The sequence below is a fragment of the Centruroides vittatus genome, unplaced genomic scaffold (genome assembly GCF_030686945.1).
Source record: "Centruroides vittatus isolate TY-2023 unplaced genomic scaffold, ASM3068694v2 contig_747, whole genome shotgun sequence".
Taxonomy (NCBI): domain Eukaryota; kingdom Metazoa; phylum Arthropoda; class Arachnida; order Scorpiones; family Buthidae; genus Centruroides; species Centruroides vittatus.
In genome coordinates this window covers 1,363,081-1,382,292 of record NW_027122483.1, presented here as the reverse complement: position 1 = coordinate 1,382,292, position 19,212 = coordinate 1,363,081, and the positions used below count along the sequence as shown (strand labels likewise).

Sequence of the window (19,212 nt, the reverse complement as noted above, 5' to 3'; positions counted from 1 at the left end):
TTTATGACTTAAAATACGCTTGACGGTATTACTACTTTAGTTGTTATCTGTTAGGTAGGCACCTTACTGTACGAAAACTGATGTAGTATGAGCTAGTTAATTTATTATAATCTATTTTTGTCATTTTTGAAAAGGTACAGTCATGACATCTGGGTTAAAACATTTTTAATTGTGACATGTTGCGCGGACTAATCCGTAACGTTCGAGAGCAGAAGGTAGCTCGCGAACCACGCTTTGGCCATGCTGAGTCTACAGTAGATTGGTCACGACTTTCATTAGCTTAAACTTACAATATGATTGTTTACAATAAGAGGGGTATTTGTTGACTTTCAAACTCAAGGAAGAAAAATTTCATCTGTTTAAAAGAAGATTAGCAATAGAGCGGGTGTCGAACCCCACTCCAAACGCTAATAAGCCGAAAGAACCTTTATTAACCTCTAAACAAAAGCTTCTCTCCGACTTGTAAATACTTTCTCGTGTTTTCTGTTAACAAAGAATAACGATTCTTTTTATTACAAAGGATTATTTTAAATTTTATTTTCATTTTTAAGCGATGTGCTCACCAAATTATCAAAAATCGATTATCCTAAATAAAAAAACTCCTATTAGTAATCAAGTGAATAAAACCGCTAAACACTTAGTTTTTAGTCGTGGGTTCGCGCTTCCCCAACAAATAGGCTGGTGGAGTTTTCTCGGTTTTGGCAATCTGTCAAGGAAGTAGCCTTTTTCCCGAAAGGACTTTTTTGCGTATCTAACATCTAAATAGAAACCAGTTTCCCATTAAAAGTCCTCCCGGAAGGCATCTCACCTTGACAGATCGCCCACGCACAGTATTACGTCGCCGCATTCTATCAAACCAAACTAATCCCGAGAAGACTTCCTATGGAAAACTGGCCCATACGGGCCAGTTTTCCATAGGAACCATAGGACCGTACCATACATTATACACGTGAAGAAAACTCAACTCCTCCCTCACACTACGTTGGTGAAGCGCGAACCCCCCACCCTCTACCAATATTTATTGGTTTTATCTACTCAGCTACTGATGAGTACGCCCTCAGACTTAAGATTCGAAATATGAAATCAATATAATATATTAACTGATACTAATATATTAAATATTAAATTTATAAAAATTATATGGTAGAGTGCGAACTCGAAAATGATTTCAAAACATTTCATATAAGCCTGTAGAAATGAGTAAACACAGAAATGTTTGTTAGAAGTTGACAGTTTAACTACTAGCAGCTGCATAATTTCTGTGTAAGTTTAAAAGCTTGGAAAGAATAATGTGGCATAGAACACAATTATTAAAATTTATTTTGAATAGAAACTAGAAAATGCTTTAAATTTTCTTTACATTCGTACGAATTTCATGGTTCACAACAATTTTAAAATTCGATCTGTTAAGATAAAGGACATCTTTACGAAAATCTGACGCCATTCTGTAAAACCAGAGAAATGACGTCAAACTGACGTGAAAAATCTGAAACAAATCAACAGACCCATATTAAAAATGTATTTTTATTAGAAAGCTTCAAACTATAACGTGAAAACAGAAATATTTTACAATTTAATCGTCGATAAGAATTGTTATAATTAGAACACAAGTGGCGTAAGTTTTCTATTAAAATTATTTTAATTTCTACGCGTGTACAGCGTTAAAATCCTTTAATAACTTAAATCCATACTTTATCAAATGGATTAATAAAAATTTAACATTAAAAAAAAAGAAATACAAAGTTCAAAAACTGTTTTAAATTATTTCCATGTTAAATAAATAAAATTGTTTAAACGATATATTAAATTTATAAAGTAAATTTTTAATTTAAAATAGGAGAGAAGAGCTAAAATTAATATTAATTCGAGTATAACGCGCACGAGGAAGGAGCGTGTAGAGGCCAGGGCCTGTATAAATACCAGAGCGATCATCTGTAAAATAATCAGTGGAGGGAAGTCTTAGATCCAGACCCCCCTAATTCTAAACGTACGTGTATGCGTGTGTTCATAAAAGTAAAGTCTCTGTTCTAGTTTAGTTTACCATTCATATTCATAAGTGCGCCAGAAACACAAAAAGACGGTTAACTGGCTTTTGGTACATACATTTCATTGGCGAGAAATATTAATGTAGGCATAAATTACAGAAATAATTGTAATTAATAGACGTGGCAGAACTCTTCTTATAATAAAATTTAAATCGATGAAAACAACTGTTAAAATAGATCACAGAACGAATCGAGTGTTTAAATACTATTAATTTTTCAGAGGTGGTTTGCTCCGTATATATCGGTGCCAGCTCCTCACTGCCCGATCACACCATTGTGGGCCTGGCTGAATCCACGATAGGAATGAAAAAAAGGCCTCTTAGTGCCCACTGAGTGAAGAGTTTGGAAAGAAACTATCAATTATTTTTTTTAAGTAAAATTGTTTATATATAATTTAGAGAGAAGAGAGAGTATTTTCACACGTGTAAGTTTTAATGTGTGGGTGTTTTCTAATGTTTTCGTCTATGCAAAAGTATGACTTCGCACATCCCACACCTCACAACTGTTCCATCTGTAGCTACCTGATCCTATGAGAATTATATTATTGTAAACTATTATGAATTTTAAAAAGTTTAAAAGTTTGTAATATTATGCTTTGATAAAAATAAAAAACTTATTTTATGAAAATATTCTGTAGTATTTTCGTATACGTGTGAATTAACACATAGTAAATGAGCACACAGAATCCATATACAACATTGAATAAAGGTGTTTAAGCACTACACTTTCAGATGGAAGGGCTCTCGTTTAATTAAGGAGCGGAATTTTAATATATTCACTAAGATAAAAGATCCAATATATTATTATTGTGTGAAAATTCAAACCCGCCGGAACCAAACTCTAACAATAAAATTTTTATTGCTTGTTTCACACGGAAAAAAGAAATGAATCATGAGGAACAAAATCCGAATAGTGCTGGTTAGTGAAGGAGAGGAACGTGACCGAGAAGATAAAAGGGCGACCAGAGAGGGAAAGGGGGTCGGTTACATAGTGTCCGTCCGATCGCCTCCAAGCCGATTACCGAGTGGCCGTCCACGCCTAATAAGTCCGTAAAACAGTGTGTCTGCCCCGAGGGAAACCGACGCCGTTACGGAAGGAACCCGAGCCGAGTATACCTCGAACTTGTTACAAGAACCTATCTATTCGGACCAAAAGGTATGATCTCCCCAATTTGTGTGAACTCTCTCTCCGGGTACCCTAAACTTAGGCGACTGTATATCATCCATACTTGTACCTGTAGCTTTTCGTTTTAATAAATAGTTGTTGTATTTTCCATCGATGTCATTTATTCGAGTATCGCCATCTTGACCGTGGGCAGATCTCACCGACCTGTTAGCCGAGAAAAAAACGGTGCGACTCCGTCCACCTCCCGGTGCACCCACAATTGTGCCTGTTAACAGTCTCCAAGTGGGTGAGGGTGTTTTTCCTTCCTGCAAGCAGGATCCCTAGTTTGCGGTGCATTTTAAGTCAGGCCTTGCTCTCCCTCTCTGGACTGCAAACCTTACTGTTCCTTACACAATACGCATAAGGAAAATAATGTAGATAATACACGTAACTTTAAAAGCTCTACAACGGAAACTGTCGGTCTCATGAGGTTCAGGCCCAATCCAAGTCGGCTCAAAGTTTTATGGATGCAACACGTGGAGCCTCATCTCCTACCACCTAGGCCACACCCGTAAATCCGTAATGAACGTATAAAAGAGGGAGTACGGGTGTAACATTTTATGGAATAATATGAGTTATTATGTGTATTCGTTCTAGTAAATTACAATTTTTAATTTTTTCATACCTTAATGGAAGAATCCCCATTTCTAGTATATTTTCTCCAAGACAGCAAAAAACAAAAATGTTTACCAATGGCCGAGTAGATTAAATAGCTGAACGGGTGTCGTCGGTTCGCGCCTCGCCAACAGGCTAGCCACGTGGAGTTTTGCGTGTTCTCTTAACGTTTATAGTACAGTACCTAAATAGATTTCTCGTAGAAAATATTCTCAATCTCCCATAAAGTTTTGAAATGTCACCACTAAACCCTATCAAAATTCAGATATCATGCGAGGAGGCCATTTTGTAACGTTAATCTATGGGTCCAAATCTTAGTATATTTCTATCACAACAATATTAAATACAGTTTGCTTTATTATTGTGATAAATGTCTCGATTTAACGTTGAGTTTTTCATATAGGATTGTGTTTTTCACGCGACAGAACTGTTTATTTCCTATTAACCAAAAACCGAAAATATTAATTTAAAAAAAAACAAATTAAAACGAAAATTGAAAATTTGATAGAAAACATATATTCTATAAAAAAAAATTTGTAGTACTTATAGTTTTACTTGTTAGACTAATATGTAATAATTTCATTTTTATTTTGTATGGAAGACCTTTGTAAAATTAGTTCTAAATTTTATCATCCCCAGTAATCTGATTACAACAGGCCAAATGTACAATAAACTCTGACTTGATACTATGAAATCATAAATAACTTTCATACTAAAAGAATAAATATATTTTAAACATTACTGTATAATTATGTAAATGAGAGGTCTCTTCGTGTTTGATCTAAAGAACTAGGTAGGTAATTTATAGTATTGTTATCGAAATAGATTTTACGGGATAATTAATGTAAAAATTTTTAGATAACAAGAAGTCGAATGTGTAAAGGGATTTTTACGGTTTTAACTTTCAGGGATCTGTAATCGAAAGGTATGTTTAAAAAAACACCACCATTATATATATATATATATATATATATATATATGTTTTGTTTTGTTGTAACTTGTAAACTTCTATTATTAGTTGAGTGTAGAGGGCTTGAACTGCCCGAAACGTGTACAAATACGATGAACACGTATCAACTAAGTTAAAATTAATGATGAGATTTGCCATGTGTCTGAATAAATACAATGAACGGTTTGTGTTCGAATTACTAAACAATTACTGGCATGGTTTCACGAATGCCAGCAATATTTAATAATATAATAATGTTTAAACAAATATAGAATTAGTTTGTAAAATTTTTGCATAGTAACTTTCTTAGTTTCAAAAAAATAATTAGGCAAAATGTTCTTTTAGAAGTCAGTTTACATTTTTAAAGGATATGTTCTGCCAAGAACTGAAGATGAAGAGAAGTGTCTTGAAATACAAAATATCCCAAAATGGGAGTTTATAACATCAAACTTTATATCATGGCTTTGAATTGGCATACAAGCTTACACTTTTTGAGTTGGTACATCTTGCTAGGGAAAAAAGCTATGTTATGCCTTCAACCCATCAAGAAGGACAAGGAGATGACCAATTTACACAAAGAACAGATTAGTAACATCTCTTAGTCTTTCCTGTTGTCATACATGGATGCAAAAGACACACACTTGAAAAATTTAAGCAGAAGAAATTGGATACCTTTGATCTCTGGGTTTGGAGAAGACTCTTGAGGACAACAAAGACAAAAAAAAACAATCCTCAAAGCCTGAGATAAATGTTTCTTGATGCCTTGTTTCTAAATCAGAGAGTGTTCTTTATCAGTCATTCGACACATGATGGACTAGAACGGAAAATTATGCTTGGAAAGACAGGGAAGGTGCAGGAAGGATCAATAAAAAATCAGGCAAATAGAGCAGAGAAAGAACTGACCTTGCACAAACTGAAAAACATTGTAGAGAATAGAATGCTTTGGCAGACATCTAATCCATCGGGTCACCAGGAGTTGGCATTGACTCGAAGGCACCTAACAACAACCCAATATCACTTGACCCACGATCGTTTCCTTAAATATGAATTTAAAGCCATGATATGACAGTTTAAAGTAGTAAACCCTGTACATTTTGTTTATGATACTTACTGAGTTCTTAAAAAGAAAAAAAAAATTTATCTGACTAATTACAAAAATTGCTAAAGAAAGTTCCAGAAACTTGTCTTCATCTTCAGCTCTGCTAAGAACTGAAGATAAAGACAAGTTTCTGCAGTGTTCCTTTCAGAATATTATTGGAATAGCTGCAAAAATATAAGGAAAGAGAGAATATAAAAATGTTACATATATATTTTTTGTATTTTTTACTTAAAATTTTTTTAAATTAAGGAACAGATACAAAAAAATTAATAATATAAGAACAGAGATATGAACGATTAGAAAGAGAATTTATTGACTTGTGCTGATTATTTTAATCCGAAATAACACACTGACGAAAATATAATCATTCGAATAGTAAATTTGAATTAATTATTATTTGTTTTCGGTCATTTCAGGACTCGTACAGACGTTTTCTAGTAGTAAATATCAGGGAATACAACTACTTTGATAAAGTGCCTTGGCCCAAAATTGTATGTTTTATCTTTCAATATCGCACTTGAATGTTATTTTACGAAATAAAACAACTGATTTTGTTTTGTATTTTCAGACTTAAGGTTTTCAGCACAATAAGATAAAAATGAAGTTTTTGAATAAAGAATTTATTAATTTTATTTGGCTTTAATTTTTTTAAACGTAGCCTATTATATTTACACTATTTGTATCATTATTACATTTATCCAATATTTTCTCTTAATTTTTAATTGTAAATAAAAAAAAATAGTTGTTCCATTTACTTTTTGTTTTATTAGTTTATTAGATATTGCACGATAAGACTTCATAGTGTTTGTTACATAATAAAAATTAATACTAGTTTTATGGCAAACTCTCATAAAATTGTATAAAGAAAACAAAGGTCAATAGAGAAAAATTCCTCTCTTAATAACAATAGCAGGTCTAAGAAAAGGTATATTTTGAAGAAACTCTGTAGTGTAAATTTGTAAATAAAGTACAGTGGGTGATCGGTTAACGAACATAATCCGTTTCAAAACTTTGTTCGTTATCCGAATTGTTCGTCAATCGATTATCGATTTACCATAGGTTTTTATGGGAATTTGATTAATTCGTTTTGGAGACTTCGAAAAATTATAAATACAGTATATACTTTCTTACTACGTTTTTTTTATATGTAATAATAAAAATACATATATACACAGTCTTGCATTTTTATTATTCATGTTTTTTCCGTTTGTGGGGGTTATAAAATCTGTCTAATGTCGATTGCTTTTCTCTTTTCAGGAATTTTCAGAAGTAATTAATAGCATTGTAATTTTAAAGATTCCCAAGCCTATTGACCTCAACCTGGTTTGAATGCCATTCTAAAACTGTTGTTCTGACATCCTCACACTTCTTCAAAAGATCTTTTATAGCAGTTATCGGCATTAATCCTCTTTTTCAGAAGAAAACACAACGAGTTTCTTGGTGTTTTTCATTGAAGAGTGCTTGACGTTTTTCTGTCGTCATATCAGTTTCGGATTCCATTATGAGCTCTTCAATGTCATCTTTATTCACTTCCAATTCCAGATCTTTAGCAGTTGTCACAATTTCATCCGTAATTTCGGGGACATCATCTCTCTCTTCCTGAATGCAGGAGGGACACAGCTTTCGCCAAGCAGAATTCGACTGTCGTTGAGTGACTTCTGACCGTGCCTTTTGAATGAGCCGTATAGCTTTAAGAATACCAAATTTTTCTTTCCAAAATGTTTTTAATGTCATCGTTGAGGAGAACTGGCATGCTTCAAAACACCGACGAATCAGTGCTTAAATGTACAATTTCTTGAAACCTGCAATAACCTCTTGATTCATTGGTTGAATCAACGAAGTGTTATTCGGCGGTAGAAACTGAAGTCAGGGAATAGAGCCAGGTAAAGTCTTCCAGCAAATTATCTTCAAGGTTTTTTCGGTGTCCTGGTGCATTGTCCAATAGCAACAGTGCTTTTAATGGCAATTCATTGGTCTGAAGGTAATCCTTGATGCTTGGAGCACAAACTTCAAACAGCCATTCTTTGAAAAGAGCCTGCGTGATCCATGGCCCTTTTATTCGATCTCCACATTACTGGCAGTTTTCTTTAACTATGAAATTTTTTTCTGCTCTAGGGTTCTCAGAGTGATAGACAAGAAGCGGGATAAGCTTCATATCACCGCTAGCATTAGCTCCCAAAAGTAACGTCAATCGGTCTTTCATGGGTTTATGCCCAGGAATATTTTTCTCTTATTTAGTAATGAAGGCACGATTCGGCATGCGCTTCCAAAATAAACCAGTTTCATCACAATTGAAAATTTGTTGGGGACAATATCCTTCTTTTTTAATGAATTCTTCAAATTTGAAACAAACTTCTCAGCTTCTTCCTTATCTGCACTAGCAGACTCACCTTGAATTACCACATGTTTAATGCCAGTTCTCCTTCTAAACTTTGAAAACCATCCAGTGGTAGCTTTGAATTCTATCTCCTCGTGTGACGAATGTGAAGTTGGTTTCTTCAGTTCTTCAAAAATTTCTCTAGCTTTCTCTTGAATGATAGTCATACTAGTTACATCATTTTTCATTTACCTTTCTTTCATCCAAATTATTAAAAGCAATTCTTATTATTTAGCAAAATTTATTATCAAAAGCAATCTCTTCACTTTTTCATGGTTGAAACATCTTTGTTTCTCAGATGTGATTTTCGTTATTCCTTTAGCTCCTTGAGTCTTCCTGATTATATCTTTCTTAGCTAAGATTGTGCCTACTGTTCGAGCCATACTCCCTAGCAACATCAGACATCTTCTGCCCACTCTCTATTTTGGCTATTATTTTTTGCTTGGTTTCTATGGTGAGCACGGTTCTTGACACTCCACTCTTTTTATGCTACATAATATTATCAATTTCTTTTTGAAATAAAAAGTTCAGAAAAGCTTATCGAGTGCCCGATATTCTCGCGAAGACTATAAAAAAATTATTTGTCATAAAAGTAAACAAAAAGCTGGAATTACAATGGAGAGTTTCAAAGTTCGGGGAAACACTATCCGATCGGTATCGGGTTGAGCATGGACGTTGACTATAAATGCGTTTAATTGTGTTCACATGTTAATTATAGAAATAAAAGTATTTTAACATAATACTATGTAATTTTAAGAATTTCAATTTGATATTTTCGATTTTCTATATAACTATATATATATACACTTCATATTATATATTATATACACTTAATATATTTAACAGCATTCTTTATTTATGTAACTTCTAGTAATAAGTTACAAATAACAAAATGTCACATTTTACATTCTTCTACTTAAATTACATTAAGTACTTGTATAATGCGACTGTTCCATATCTGTATTATTTCATTTGATATATTCTCGGTTTGCTTCTATATTTATATTGTCGTAAATTCGTTTCCGTATGGCACGTTAAGTAATTGAAATTGTTTAGACATCAATAACGATATAGACAACAGTTCGAATGAAATAGTATACTAGAGTGCTGTGTTATATAAATAATATAGTGGTTTAAGTTCTACGACAATACAACAAAATTTGAATCAATGCCATTCGCAATGGGAGAGGAATGTTTATATTGCTCTCTCTTACCTTCAGTATCGTTATCTTACATATTTGGAGACTTATTCTTCGAGCCATGTCAATGCAGGCCACAAAACGACAACAAGGCTAAGCTTATGCGAATTTATTTTCTATTCGTGCAAGGTATTTATATGGGGCATTTCATTCTCTTAGCTATCCAGCTTTTCCCCACAGATAAAACAATCGGGTGCAGCGCCACACATAGATTGACCGAAAAACAGAGCATGCCTTTTGTTAGATCCTTGCTTATGTCGATTGCATTTTTTAGTGCTGTCCTTCACAACGCTGCGAGAAGTCACAAAATAACGCTTAATCTAAAGCTGTCCAGTTACGCGGGCGAAAGAGAAAAACTATTGAGATATCAGAAAGTAGTCCACCTTTGTGTGGGTAGCGCATTTTTCGTCGTGGCTACCATCATGACAATTACCATTTCGGTACTGTCCAGTGTGAAAATCGAAGAAATCAGTGGTTATTGGCGTAGTGTTATCTGCAGCGTTTTTCTAAACACATGCGTCATATACGAATGCGGCATCTTATTAGTTTCGTTCGCAACTGCATGCGTAATGTGCTATGCCGGCAAGGAAAGATTCGATGCGATTTCATTCGAGTTACAATTCGCAAAAGTTAATTGGAACAAGCGAAAAATAGACAATTTAATAGCCAAGCATGCAGAACTTTGCGATTTCATAGATTATATTAATGACAAGAATAGTGATGTCCTTCTCTTCTTATACGGAGTGGGCATTACGGTTGTGTCAATTTGCTTCTACTCTATTTTATTCCGAGTACTTAACAGTAAGCTTCATATAATGATCATAGCTATTACAATTTTATTAAGTGTAAGCTTGTGTATCTCGTCATTTGCCGTTTCCAGAGTGGCAGCATCTGTAAGTATCAGTTTTAATGCGTATATTAAATTACACGTTACGAAATAATCTTTAAAACCTCTTTGAGGAAAGGACATAACTAAAAACAAATAATTTTATAAAACTATTGCTTAGGCCTACGATTCATTCCAAGAAATTAGAAGATTGGGAGCTTGTTCTCGACCTTTACAAGATAAATTAAAGGTAAGAATATTCAGCATCGTTATACAAAAGACTATTTACGTTAACCAGGATATATTTCAACAGATGTTGAATTTCATGAAGAAATTTCGTGAAGAAGAAATTGGATTAGATTGTGGAGGTTGTTTTATAATGTCGAAAGGATGTCCCGTTAAGGTAAACATAACTAATCGCATTCATACGAAAGGCTGTCCAAAGTTTAGAGGGGATCCGGTCAAAATACAATACATATTAAAGGCATTATATAAAATTAAATGATTATATTAAAGCAAAGAAACCACACGTAAATAACATTGTGTAGTACCCGCCACTTTTTCGAGGCACAGGGTAATTTTCAATTTTTGTCCCCCCATTTGGACGTCCATCTTTTTATGATAAATATTATAAGCTTTTTCATGATCTTATAATTTTCATTTTCTTGATAATTATTGTTTTCTTTCAGGTGTTCCATAGTCTTTACGGTATATTCGACATGCTCTTACAAATCCGCGATATTTTAGCTGGAAAAGAAGATAAATGTAACATTTCCGGTTATAACGTAACTACAACTGAATCGTCCATTAATCCTTAACATTTTTTATTTAAAATTCATTACAATTTTAGTGTTTAAGCATAAAATAAACCGAAGGATATGTCCAATTCTAATCTTATATGTTGTTGATTTAAATAGAAAAGTAAATTAAACTTGTAAACTGTTTGTAACGGTTATTTTACTTGTCATATTTTTAAAATTCATTAATTAATAATGTATTTTCAGAGTTTGTACATTTTCAATGACATGTATAAATTCATTATTAAAGGTGTGTTTTTCTCCGTTTCTTTCAATGCCGCGTAGACCGAGAACAGAACAAAAATATGAACCTTCTCCAATTCTTAAAGAATGCCAAGTTTGGCACCAACCAATAAACTATCTTCATGGTTCACGACCCAGCTTCTGTAAGTCGTTTGTTTGCCACAAGAACGTGGCATTATACCTGACTGTTTCTATCTTAATTTCGGAATCTTGCCATTTATAAGCCAAAAAGACACTCTGCACTTTACCCAAATGTGCCGGGAAATAAATAAAGACTAAGAAGAAGAAGGAGAAGAACCTATCTTCACACATAGAATCACACTTATCTGAAGATGAACTTCAGTCTTTCATTGTAATTTCATACCTGCTAGTGTTATGTTTTTATTAATTGTAATTAAAATACATTATTATTACTAATACATAATATCACTTTCTAAACCTTTTTTATTCGTGTTTATTTACAAAGTTTTAGTTATAGAGTGGATCACAGAGAATCATATCAGCAGCTTTCTCCCCAATCAAATAAGTTGGAATGACCAAGTGTCCAGTTATAACAAATGGCATTATGAAAGCACCTACAACCCTTAGCCCTTTTACACCTTTAACTCTGAAAGAAACATAAACAATATAATCTTAGTTTCGAAAAATTCCTGCATTTAGTAAATGAATAAAAACTGATTTTAAACTTCGTTACTATATTAGTATATCGTTCTCAGAAGGATAACGAATATAAAATACCGTACTGTACAGTACATGCTAAACATATCACATTGAAACACTCACATTCTATTTTAATGAAATAAAAGCCTCGTGAGCCGTATTGCGCCAAGTGTAGAGTGCTGTTTAGATCAAATACATATATAATCGAACCTTTTTTCCAACCGCTATTTTTATGATCCGGTCACTGGCCATTGTTTAGAGGTTCGACTGTTCATATACGAATAGTTTAATATAATTTACAGTTTACAATTAATACTCAATTAACGTAGACCTGGAGCTTCTTTTGTGTACATAAGATATCATACGAGTGTAAATTGAAGTACTGACTGATATGGATAGCCAGGATTCAATTCAGTGGAGTAAAGGACAAAAAATTATTCGCTGAGACTCTCAGACTCTGATAATAAAGACAGGTGTTTTTGTAGAACATTAATAGATTCAAATGATCAAATTAAGCATAGATTTGTCGCATTTAATAAAAATATCTGTGTTATAAATAATTACAGGAATATTTTTATTCTGCTGAAATGCCGCACAAAAATTTTAGATAAATTTGGTATAACTCTCTGTATAACGTAACGGAAGGAGCCTGCACCCCGTAGAAATTACACTGGTATTCTTATTTGATTTAAAGTCTATTATAATCCGATTTATGAAACAGATAACGTTACAATGAAAGACCTTAATAATGTAAAATTAAGCAACAAGTTTCATTATTGTTAATAATATGTTAAATAATAAATACTGTATACTCATAAAGTATTCGAAAAGAATTTACTTGAGCATTGAATCAACCACAGTCGTAGGATCAGCATAACTTCCCATATTACACGTTCCACAATAATGGTATATTGTAAATGGTAGCGTTGTTGCTAGACAAGCGAGATAGTCGTCACTAAATTTCTCATAACTTTCGCAACCGGGGACAGTTGCCGGAAGGGGATAGAACTCCATATTTCTTCAATGCTTCAGAATTTCCTATCTTCAGACAGTATTTCAAAGCTAAAATTTCTGGTATTAAATTCTTTACCTTAAATGATTTAACATTAAATTATAGGCTATAAAACCTTCATCAGAAAAAAATTACATTTATCTTACCTTCGACCATAACTTTTAAGTCGTAAGGATCCGAATAAAATTTAAAATCAATAATAGGATCAAGTTTTCTGTCAAGTTTTCATTCCTATCCATCACAAGCAAAAGTACTCGTGTCTTTCGATGTAGCAAGTACATATTTTACATCCTAGATGAGTGTCATACAATCAAATCGCGTACGTAAAATTAACAATATTATCAGAAATATATTTCTGTCGTTGTCTAAATTTATATGGACTTTGGATTCAATTGGAAACAATTTCTCTGTCTACTTAATACTTTAGAAATAGTAAATATCTCACTTATTTACCCCGAAGAGATAAATACAGGGTGGTTATAATTAAAGTTTCCCTACTCAGACCTGTCTAGAGCCCGTTCTCGTGGATGTATTTTGATGAAACTTGGTATGTATGTTATATGGACCACGAGGAAAAGGAAATAGCAAAAAAATATTTAGTTCGAGTTTTTACCACTAGGTGAAAAAATGGCGCATGTAGAACAAGAAACACAAAATGGAAACACGCAAAAGGTTTTTATTCACAACATTTGTTTAACGTGCACTCCATTTGCACCAGTCACATGTACAGCATTGTAAGTCGTTTTGAACATGTAATTGATGCAAATGGATTACACATTGAACAAATGTTGTGAAGAAAAACCTTTTGCGTGTTTCCATTTTGTGTTTCTTGTTCTACATGCGCCATTTTTTCACCTAGTGGTAAAAATTCGAACTAAATATTTTTTGCTATTTCCTTTTCCTCGTGGTCCATATAACAGACATACCAAGTTTCATCAAAATACGTCCACGAGAACGGGTTCTAGACAGGTCTGAGTAGGGCAACTTTAATTATAACCACCTTGTACCATCGGGGTAGATATTTAAAGTACTGTAATCATGACATTTAAATAAGTTAAAATCTTCTTTCGGCACTTTTACAAAAACAGAGAATTTTGCAGACTTTTCGTACGCTTATCAGGGAGGCGATCTCTATAAAATGACTTATATTTCAGTAAAAACTGGAATTAGTAATTCCCAATCTTTACTTGTAAGCTTCTTCCATGGTGTGTAGTTGAATTAACAAACAGGATTTACGTATTCACAAAACACGTTATAGCAGTTATGTGAACACTTCCGTTTTAACAGAATTCATCGGAAGCATAAATGCTAGGTAGAATTTTAAGTATTTCCTACATTTTTTGTCCAAAACAATTCCCTACATTTCCCCAGACAATATACTATACTGTAATTTTCGTTGCGTAATTATAGAGAACCTTATAGAATGGGTATTAGCAACATTAGATAATAGTGATCCTAATGCATACAGACTGATAAAGATAAATACTTTCATTATTACATCATAAAATAGTTGTCAAGAATTGCGAGTTCAACCTAGAAACGAAGTTTGTTGAGTCTTTGTACTTTATTCGTCAGGTCGCGGGTTACAATCCCTAGGCAATAAATATTTATGTGTTATCTGATTTAATGAGGATGTGCCAATTGTCGTGTGATGTTGCAGCGTTATAAATGAAAGTGAAACAAATAAATACGTTTTCAAAATGGCTTTACAGTTCTTTCGATACAACAGTGATTATTTCCTTAATATTTTCTGCTAACGAATCCATGTTCGTTGCAGTTAATATTTATAGTTCTTATTTGGCATTAAAAATTAAAAATTGTTCTGTCTTTATAGAGCTACGTCTTGTATTATAATGAATAACATTCGCTTAGCAATGGCAATCACTGAAGAACTGCATCATGCAATCATAGTATAGTAAGGTGTAGCCCGTACATTGAGGCACTTGGTGCACGTGTCCCCCTTTTCGTCAGGGTTGGCTATTTTGATATCTCAAGTGAACCCCAAATTCTATTATCAACAGACAACAGAAGATTTATGATTTACAGCCTATTCTACAAATATAAAGAAAATAAAAAACGATATATGTCTATTGTCTCATGCAACTTTATGGTAAGCTTACCAAAACTTGGTTTTGAAAACAAGGAATGTTCACTGTTTTCAACGCCAAGCCGCGATTGCAAGCAGCCCCACCTTGTGGGAGCGCAGATCCGATGTTGAATCAGTTTGAAGCTGCTTGCATTATGTATGATGTCCTTTTCTATAGCATGGCTCCCACCGTTTTTATAGTCTGCAGGTACCGCTGTAGTATAGTGTATAAACAAATTCAATCAAGCTAATTCATTCGTATATATACTATAAAATATTTATGGAGAAATATAAAGTAAACTTACTTCATCGTTTAGGTTCAACACGTTTTTTAAAACTGTGCCTTGATCAGATGCAGCTGATAAAGGAAACAACAATAATTCAATATCTGGCCAATCAGGATCGTTATTATATTTAGAATTTACAAATCCAATTGTGTCAATTCCACCTAAAGATGTCAGTGGCCCTGAAATAAATGTTTCAATATATTCAGCATTAAGTGTATCAGTGTTTATTTCAATCCTACCTGTGCCATTAACTAAAAATTCATTATAATCCAATACCGTGATCCGTTGTGCAGAGTAAGTATAAGTTTTTGTTCCGAATGCCATACCAGAAGTAGATGGCTGTTTTTGAAGATTTCTACCAACTGGTAAATTCGCTACAACAAGAATCTAAAAATTTACATTCCACTTTATATTTTTATGTAAAGGAAAGAACAATAAAAAATAACCTATTTATTACATTGAACTTCTGTAAAATACTCTTTGGCCCAATTCCTGATAGCATTAAGAGTTTAGATGAATTGAATACCCCAGCACATACGATCACTTCCTTATTGGCATATGCTTCGTGCAACTGTCCATGGTGCTCGAACTTAACTCCGTAAGCCTGTTTATTCCGGATCAATATCTATAAACATAAAAACCTATTTACTCTCCTTTAACCATAGCATGAGATAATGTGAGTTACCTTGTGAACAAATGCTGAAGTTATGATACGAAGATTTCGTCGACCTCGTACAGGATTAATATATGCTTTAACCTCACTCCAGCGTGCTCCTCTATTAATAGTTCCTTGAGGAGGTTGAAACACTAAAACATTTATGTTATATATTTTGTAAATATGAATTACAACGGAGCATAAAATGCCTTCTACATCAGAATCTTTGTCAAAGTTAATAATATAGCCAAAATTCTGAAAATACAGTAGACACTTCTTCTACCGAATAACTATTACATGTTATTCCAAAAATTATTTTATTTCTTCTTCTACAAATAATATAAATCTAAAAATTTCTATTATATGTAGGCTTTCGTTTTTAATACTTTTTAAAAATGGTAGTGTTTAAATAGAAAACTAAAAATACAATAAAATATTTCAAACAGTATTTGTTACGAAATGCTGTACCTGTTTGATTCCTTGCATTAAAGTCTCCAATACCATATCTAATTTCTCTGGCTGCTTCTAAATAACCTTTTGTTATTGGTGCATGGAAAGGTGGTGTCTGCACAGATAACGTTTCCACAAACACCGTGATATGCTGTTTTGTATATTATTGTCATTAAATCGCTATACAATTTATGAACATAATTTAACACAATTGAAGAAAGATTTACCATTGCAATATTCTCGATTTCTTTCGAGTTTTAGAAAATAAGGATATACACTTTTCCAATCCCAACCTGTAGCACCATGTCTCGCCCAGTTGTCGTAATCTTTCCTATTTCCACGCACAAACAAGTTATAATTTAAAACTGTGGTTCCACCAAGCGCTTTTCCTTCCACAGTTAACTGTTGCTGGAATGGAATAAATTTGAAATCAATATTCAGGTGTAAATGCACCCTTCGAAATTTATTAATTACTTACTCTGTTTTTAAGACCTTGAGCTATGGATTCACTGGGTACACTTTTAAATTGCCAACTGTAATTTGTTAGAGCTAAATTTAGAGGATATAGTGGAACTTCAGAAGTTAGAGGAACCGTAAAGTCTCCTGCTTCTAACACAAGAACCGTAACATGCGGTGGTTCCGAAAGCCTATTGGCTAAAACTGATCCTGCTGATCCTGCACCTACTGCAATAAATAATTAGTTGACGTATAATCTAATAGTAATAGAATAATATAAATTGTATCCTATCCGATAAAATCGAACATGACAGAGGTTTCAGCGCATTTTCAATATATAATTTTTGTAAATTTGTTTACAAGAAAGATTTTGTCAACTAATTAATTATTTCATATAAGTAGATTAAATTAGAATTAAAAGTTAAATTCGGTAGGCATTTTGTATGTGACATACATTCCGTATACTAAAATATGGAATTTCTATCCAATATTACTCCATAACAGTAAGAAGTTAGATATAAAAAACATTTGACAGATGTTGAAATATCAATATGTGTATCTTTGGATATTAGATAGAATGCTAAGCTCAACACATTAATCTAATTATGTAATTCTGAGAGGATTACATTGTTACAGCATTCCTAGGTGTTGCTTATAGTAGATTCATATCTGACGTTAGAGAGCGCGTTAATCTTTCAATATGGCGTAAGTGCGTTACGATACACGAGAATTTTACATTATAAATAGGCCAATATCCGCGAATGCTCGAATACTAGAAATTATTCAAAATCTTGATTTAAAAAACTCAAATACTAAGAATGTTACCAATATCTCGCTACAAATAAAGACAGCGCCTCCTCAGTCAGGGCTGCCGGATAGATAGTCAATTACAGTCAAACCTCGGGATTCGAATGCCTCTGATTAGGAGCAATTCGGTTTACGAACAAAATTTTGATCGCCATATTTGAACCGATTGCCATTCACAGACAGTCAACAGATTTAAAATGAAAGTAATAAAAACCGCGCCGACTGACATTCGCGTAATAAAAATGGCATCCCAAATTCGCGTTTAAAGGCGCTTAATTCTAATTAAATAACAAAAAGTTAGTTAATTTGAATTAATTAATAATTAATATTTATTAATACTAGGTAGCCAGTTAATTAAAACTAAAAATAATAGATAATACTTTGGCCTTTACACTGAAACTAACAATACTTTTTTGTTAAGAACATTTTTATTTTAAAAAACAAAAAACAAATAAAAATAATAAATGAGTGGAATTAAGGAATGAGTGAGATTAATAAAAGGAAAAGTCGTTCTGCCATCTGGTGTGAGAAAATAAAATAAAATTCATATATTGCCTGACGTATTTCTTGAAAAAATTTTAACAAGAAGGATGTACATTTTTCGTTTCCAAGAGAGAAAAAAAGCGAACTTCCTTTTCTTTCTGACTAAAAGTTACTCACTGCCCTATGATGTTGAGTCAGTTACACAGCCATCCCTATAAAAAGGGGGTAGATTTCCCGCCTTAGCGCGCAGTTCATTGGAGATTCAACGAGACCTAAACTGGCCACATAAGAGCAGTTTTCGATGGGTCCGAAGTCGTTATAATAGATAGATCTCCAGAAGGGACAGCCACATAAGAAGTCGGCATTATTTTATAATGCGCACATAGAAGTTTCTCTTCAAGATTCACATTCTCCTCCCGATCTTCTCCCAATATAAAAAACGTAGCGACAATCGAAGACAAGAATAAATCACAAGTGAAAGTAGTATAATATTCGAATGTTTGTAAGCTCTCTCTCAAGTATAACATTTACGCGAGGTATAGAAAAATAGGTATAGTTAGATATAAACTCGTTTGAAATTTCATTATATTTTCCAATGTTATCTTATGTCATATTTAGAGATATGTATATAGTCTGTTTCGTTTATTCATTAAATATTTCTTGTGTTGGTTATTCGAATTCTCTCCTTTATTGAGCTTGGACTATTTACCACTCACGCAATGCTCCACTTGTAAAAATAGCCCTCCTAAAACATAATAGTTTACGCGTGTTAGTCCGCGAAATTGACTATCAGGTGTGAGCATCCTGACGTTAGGAGAAGGGTTTCGTTCGTCTCCGCATTTTACACTCATAAATCGCCATCCTTCGACATCGTGGTCGAATCTTACCGATTTTGTGACGAGTAAGTGGTCACCTGGTATCGCCCCATGACCCTCGGCTTACCTCACACACCACGCATAAAATGTACTATGACGGAACCATAATTACAGATAAAACAATTTA

At 33.3% G+C, this 19,212-nt stretch overlaps 1 protein-coding gene and 1 long non-coding RNA gene across 2 annotated transcripts; both read right to left on the bottom strand.

Moving 5' to 3' along the window:
• Positions 1 to 11,740: 11,740 nt before the first annotated feature.
• Positions 11,741 to 13,030, bottom strand: LOC136981182 (uncharacterized). Its single transcript, XR_010881661.1, has 2 exons — positions 12,813 to 13,030; positions 11,741 to 11,921 (listed from the first exon to the last, which is right to left on the bottom strand). It is a non-coding gene; the product is annotated as an uncharacterized lncRNA (long non-coding RNA).
• Positions 13,031 to 15,350: 2,320 nt separating this feature from the next.
• On the bottom strand, positions 15,351 to 16,818 carry LOC136981208 (oxygen-dependent choline dehydrogenase-like). Its single transcript, XM_067277488.1, has 6 exons — positions 16,692 to 16,818; positions 16,483 to 16,615; positions 16,045 to 16,166; positions 15,817 to 15,984; positions 15,599 to 15,746; positions 15,351 to 15,538 (listed from the first exon to the last, which is right to left on the bottom strand). The coding sequence occupies exons 1-6, from the start codon at positions 16,692 to 16,694 to the stop codon at positions 15,351 to 15,353; spliced, it is 762 nt and encodes a 253-aa protein (XP_067133589.1). The 5' UTR covers positions 16,695 to 16,818.
• Between the last annotated feature and the right edge of the window lie 2,394 nt (positions 16,819 to 19,212).

What these genes read in the sequence shown, in the direction of transcription:
- LOC136981208 (XM_067277488.1), bottom strand. An exon ending in GTATTTTACAGAAGTTCAAT is followed by an intron (nt 15,747 to 15,816) that starts GTAATAAATAGG and finishes GTAAATTTTTAG; the next exon opens with ATTCTTGTTGTAGCGAATTT. An exon ending in ATTTTTAGTTAATGGCACAG is followed by an intron (nt 15,539 to 15,598) that starts GTAGGATTGAAA and finishes CATTTATTTCAG; the next exon opens with GGCCACTGACATCTTTAGGT.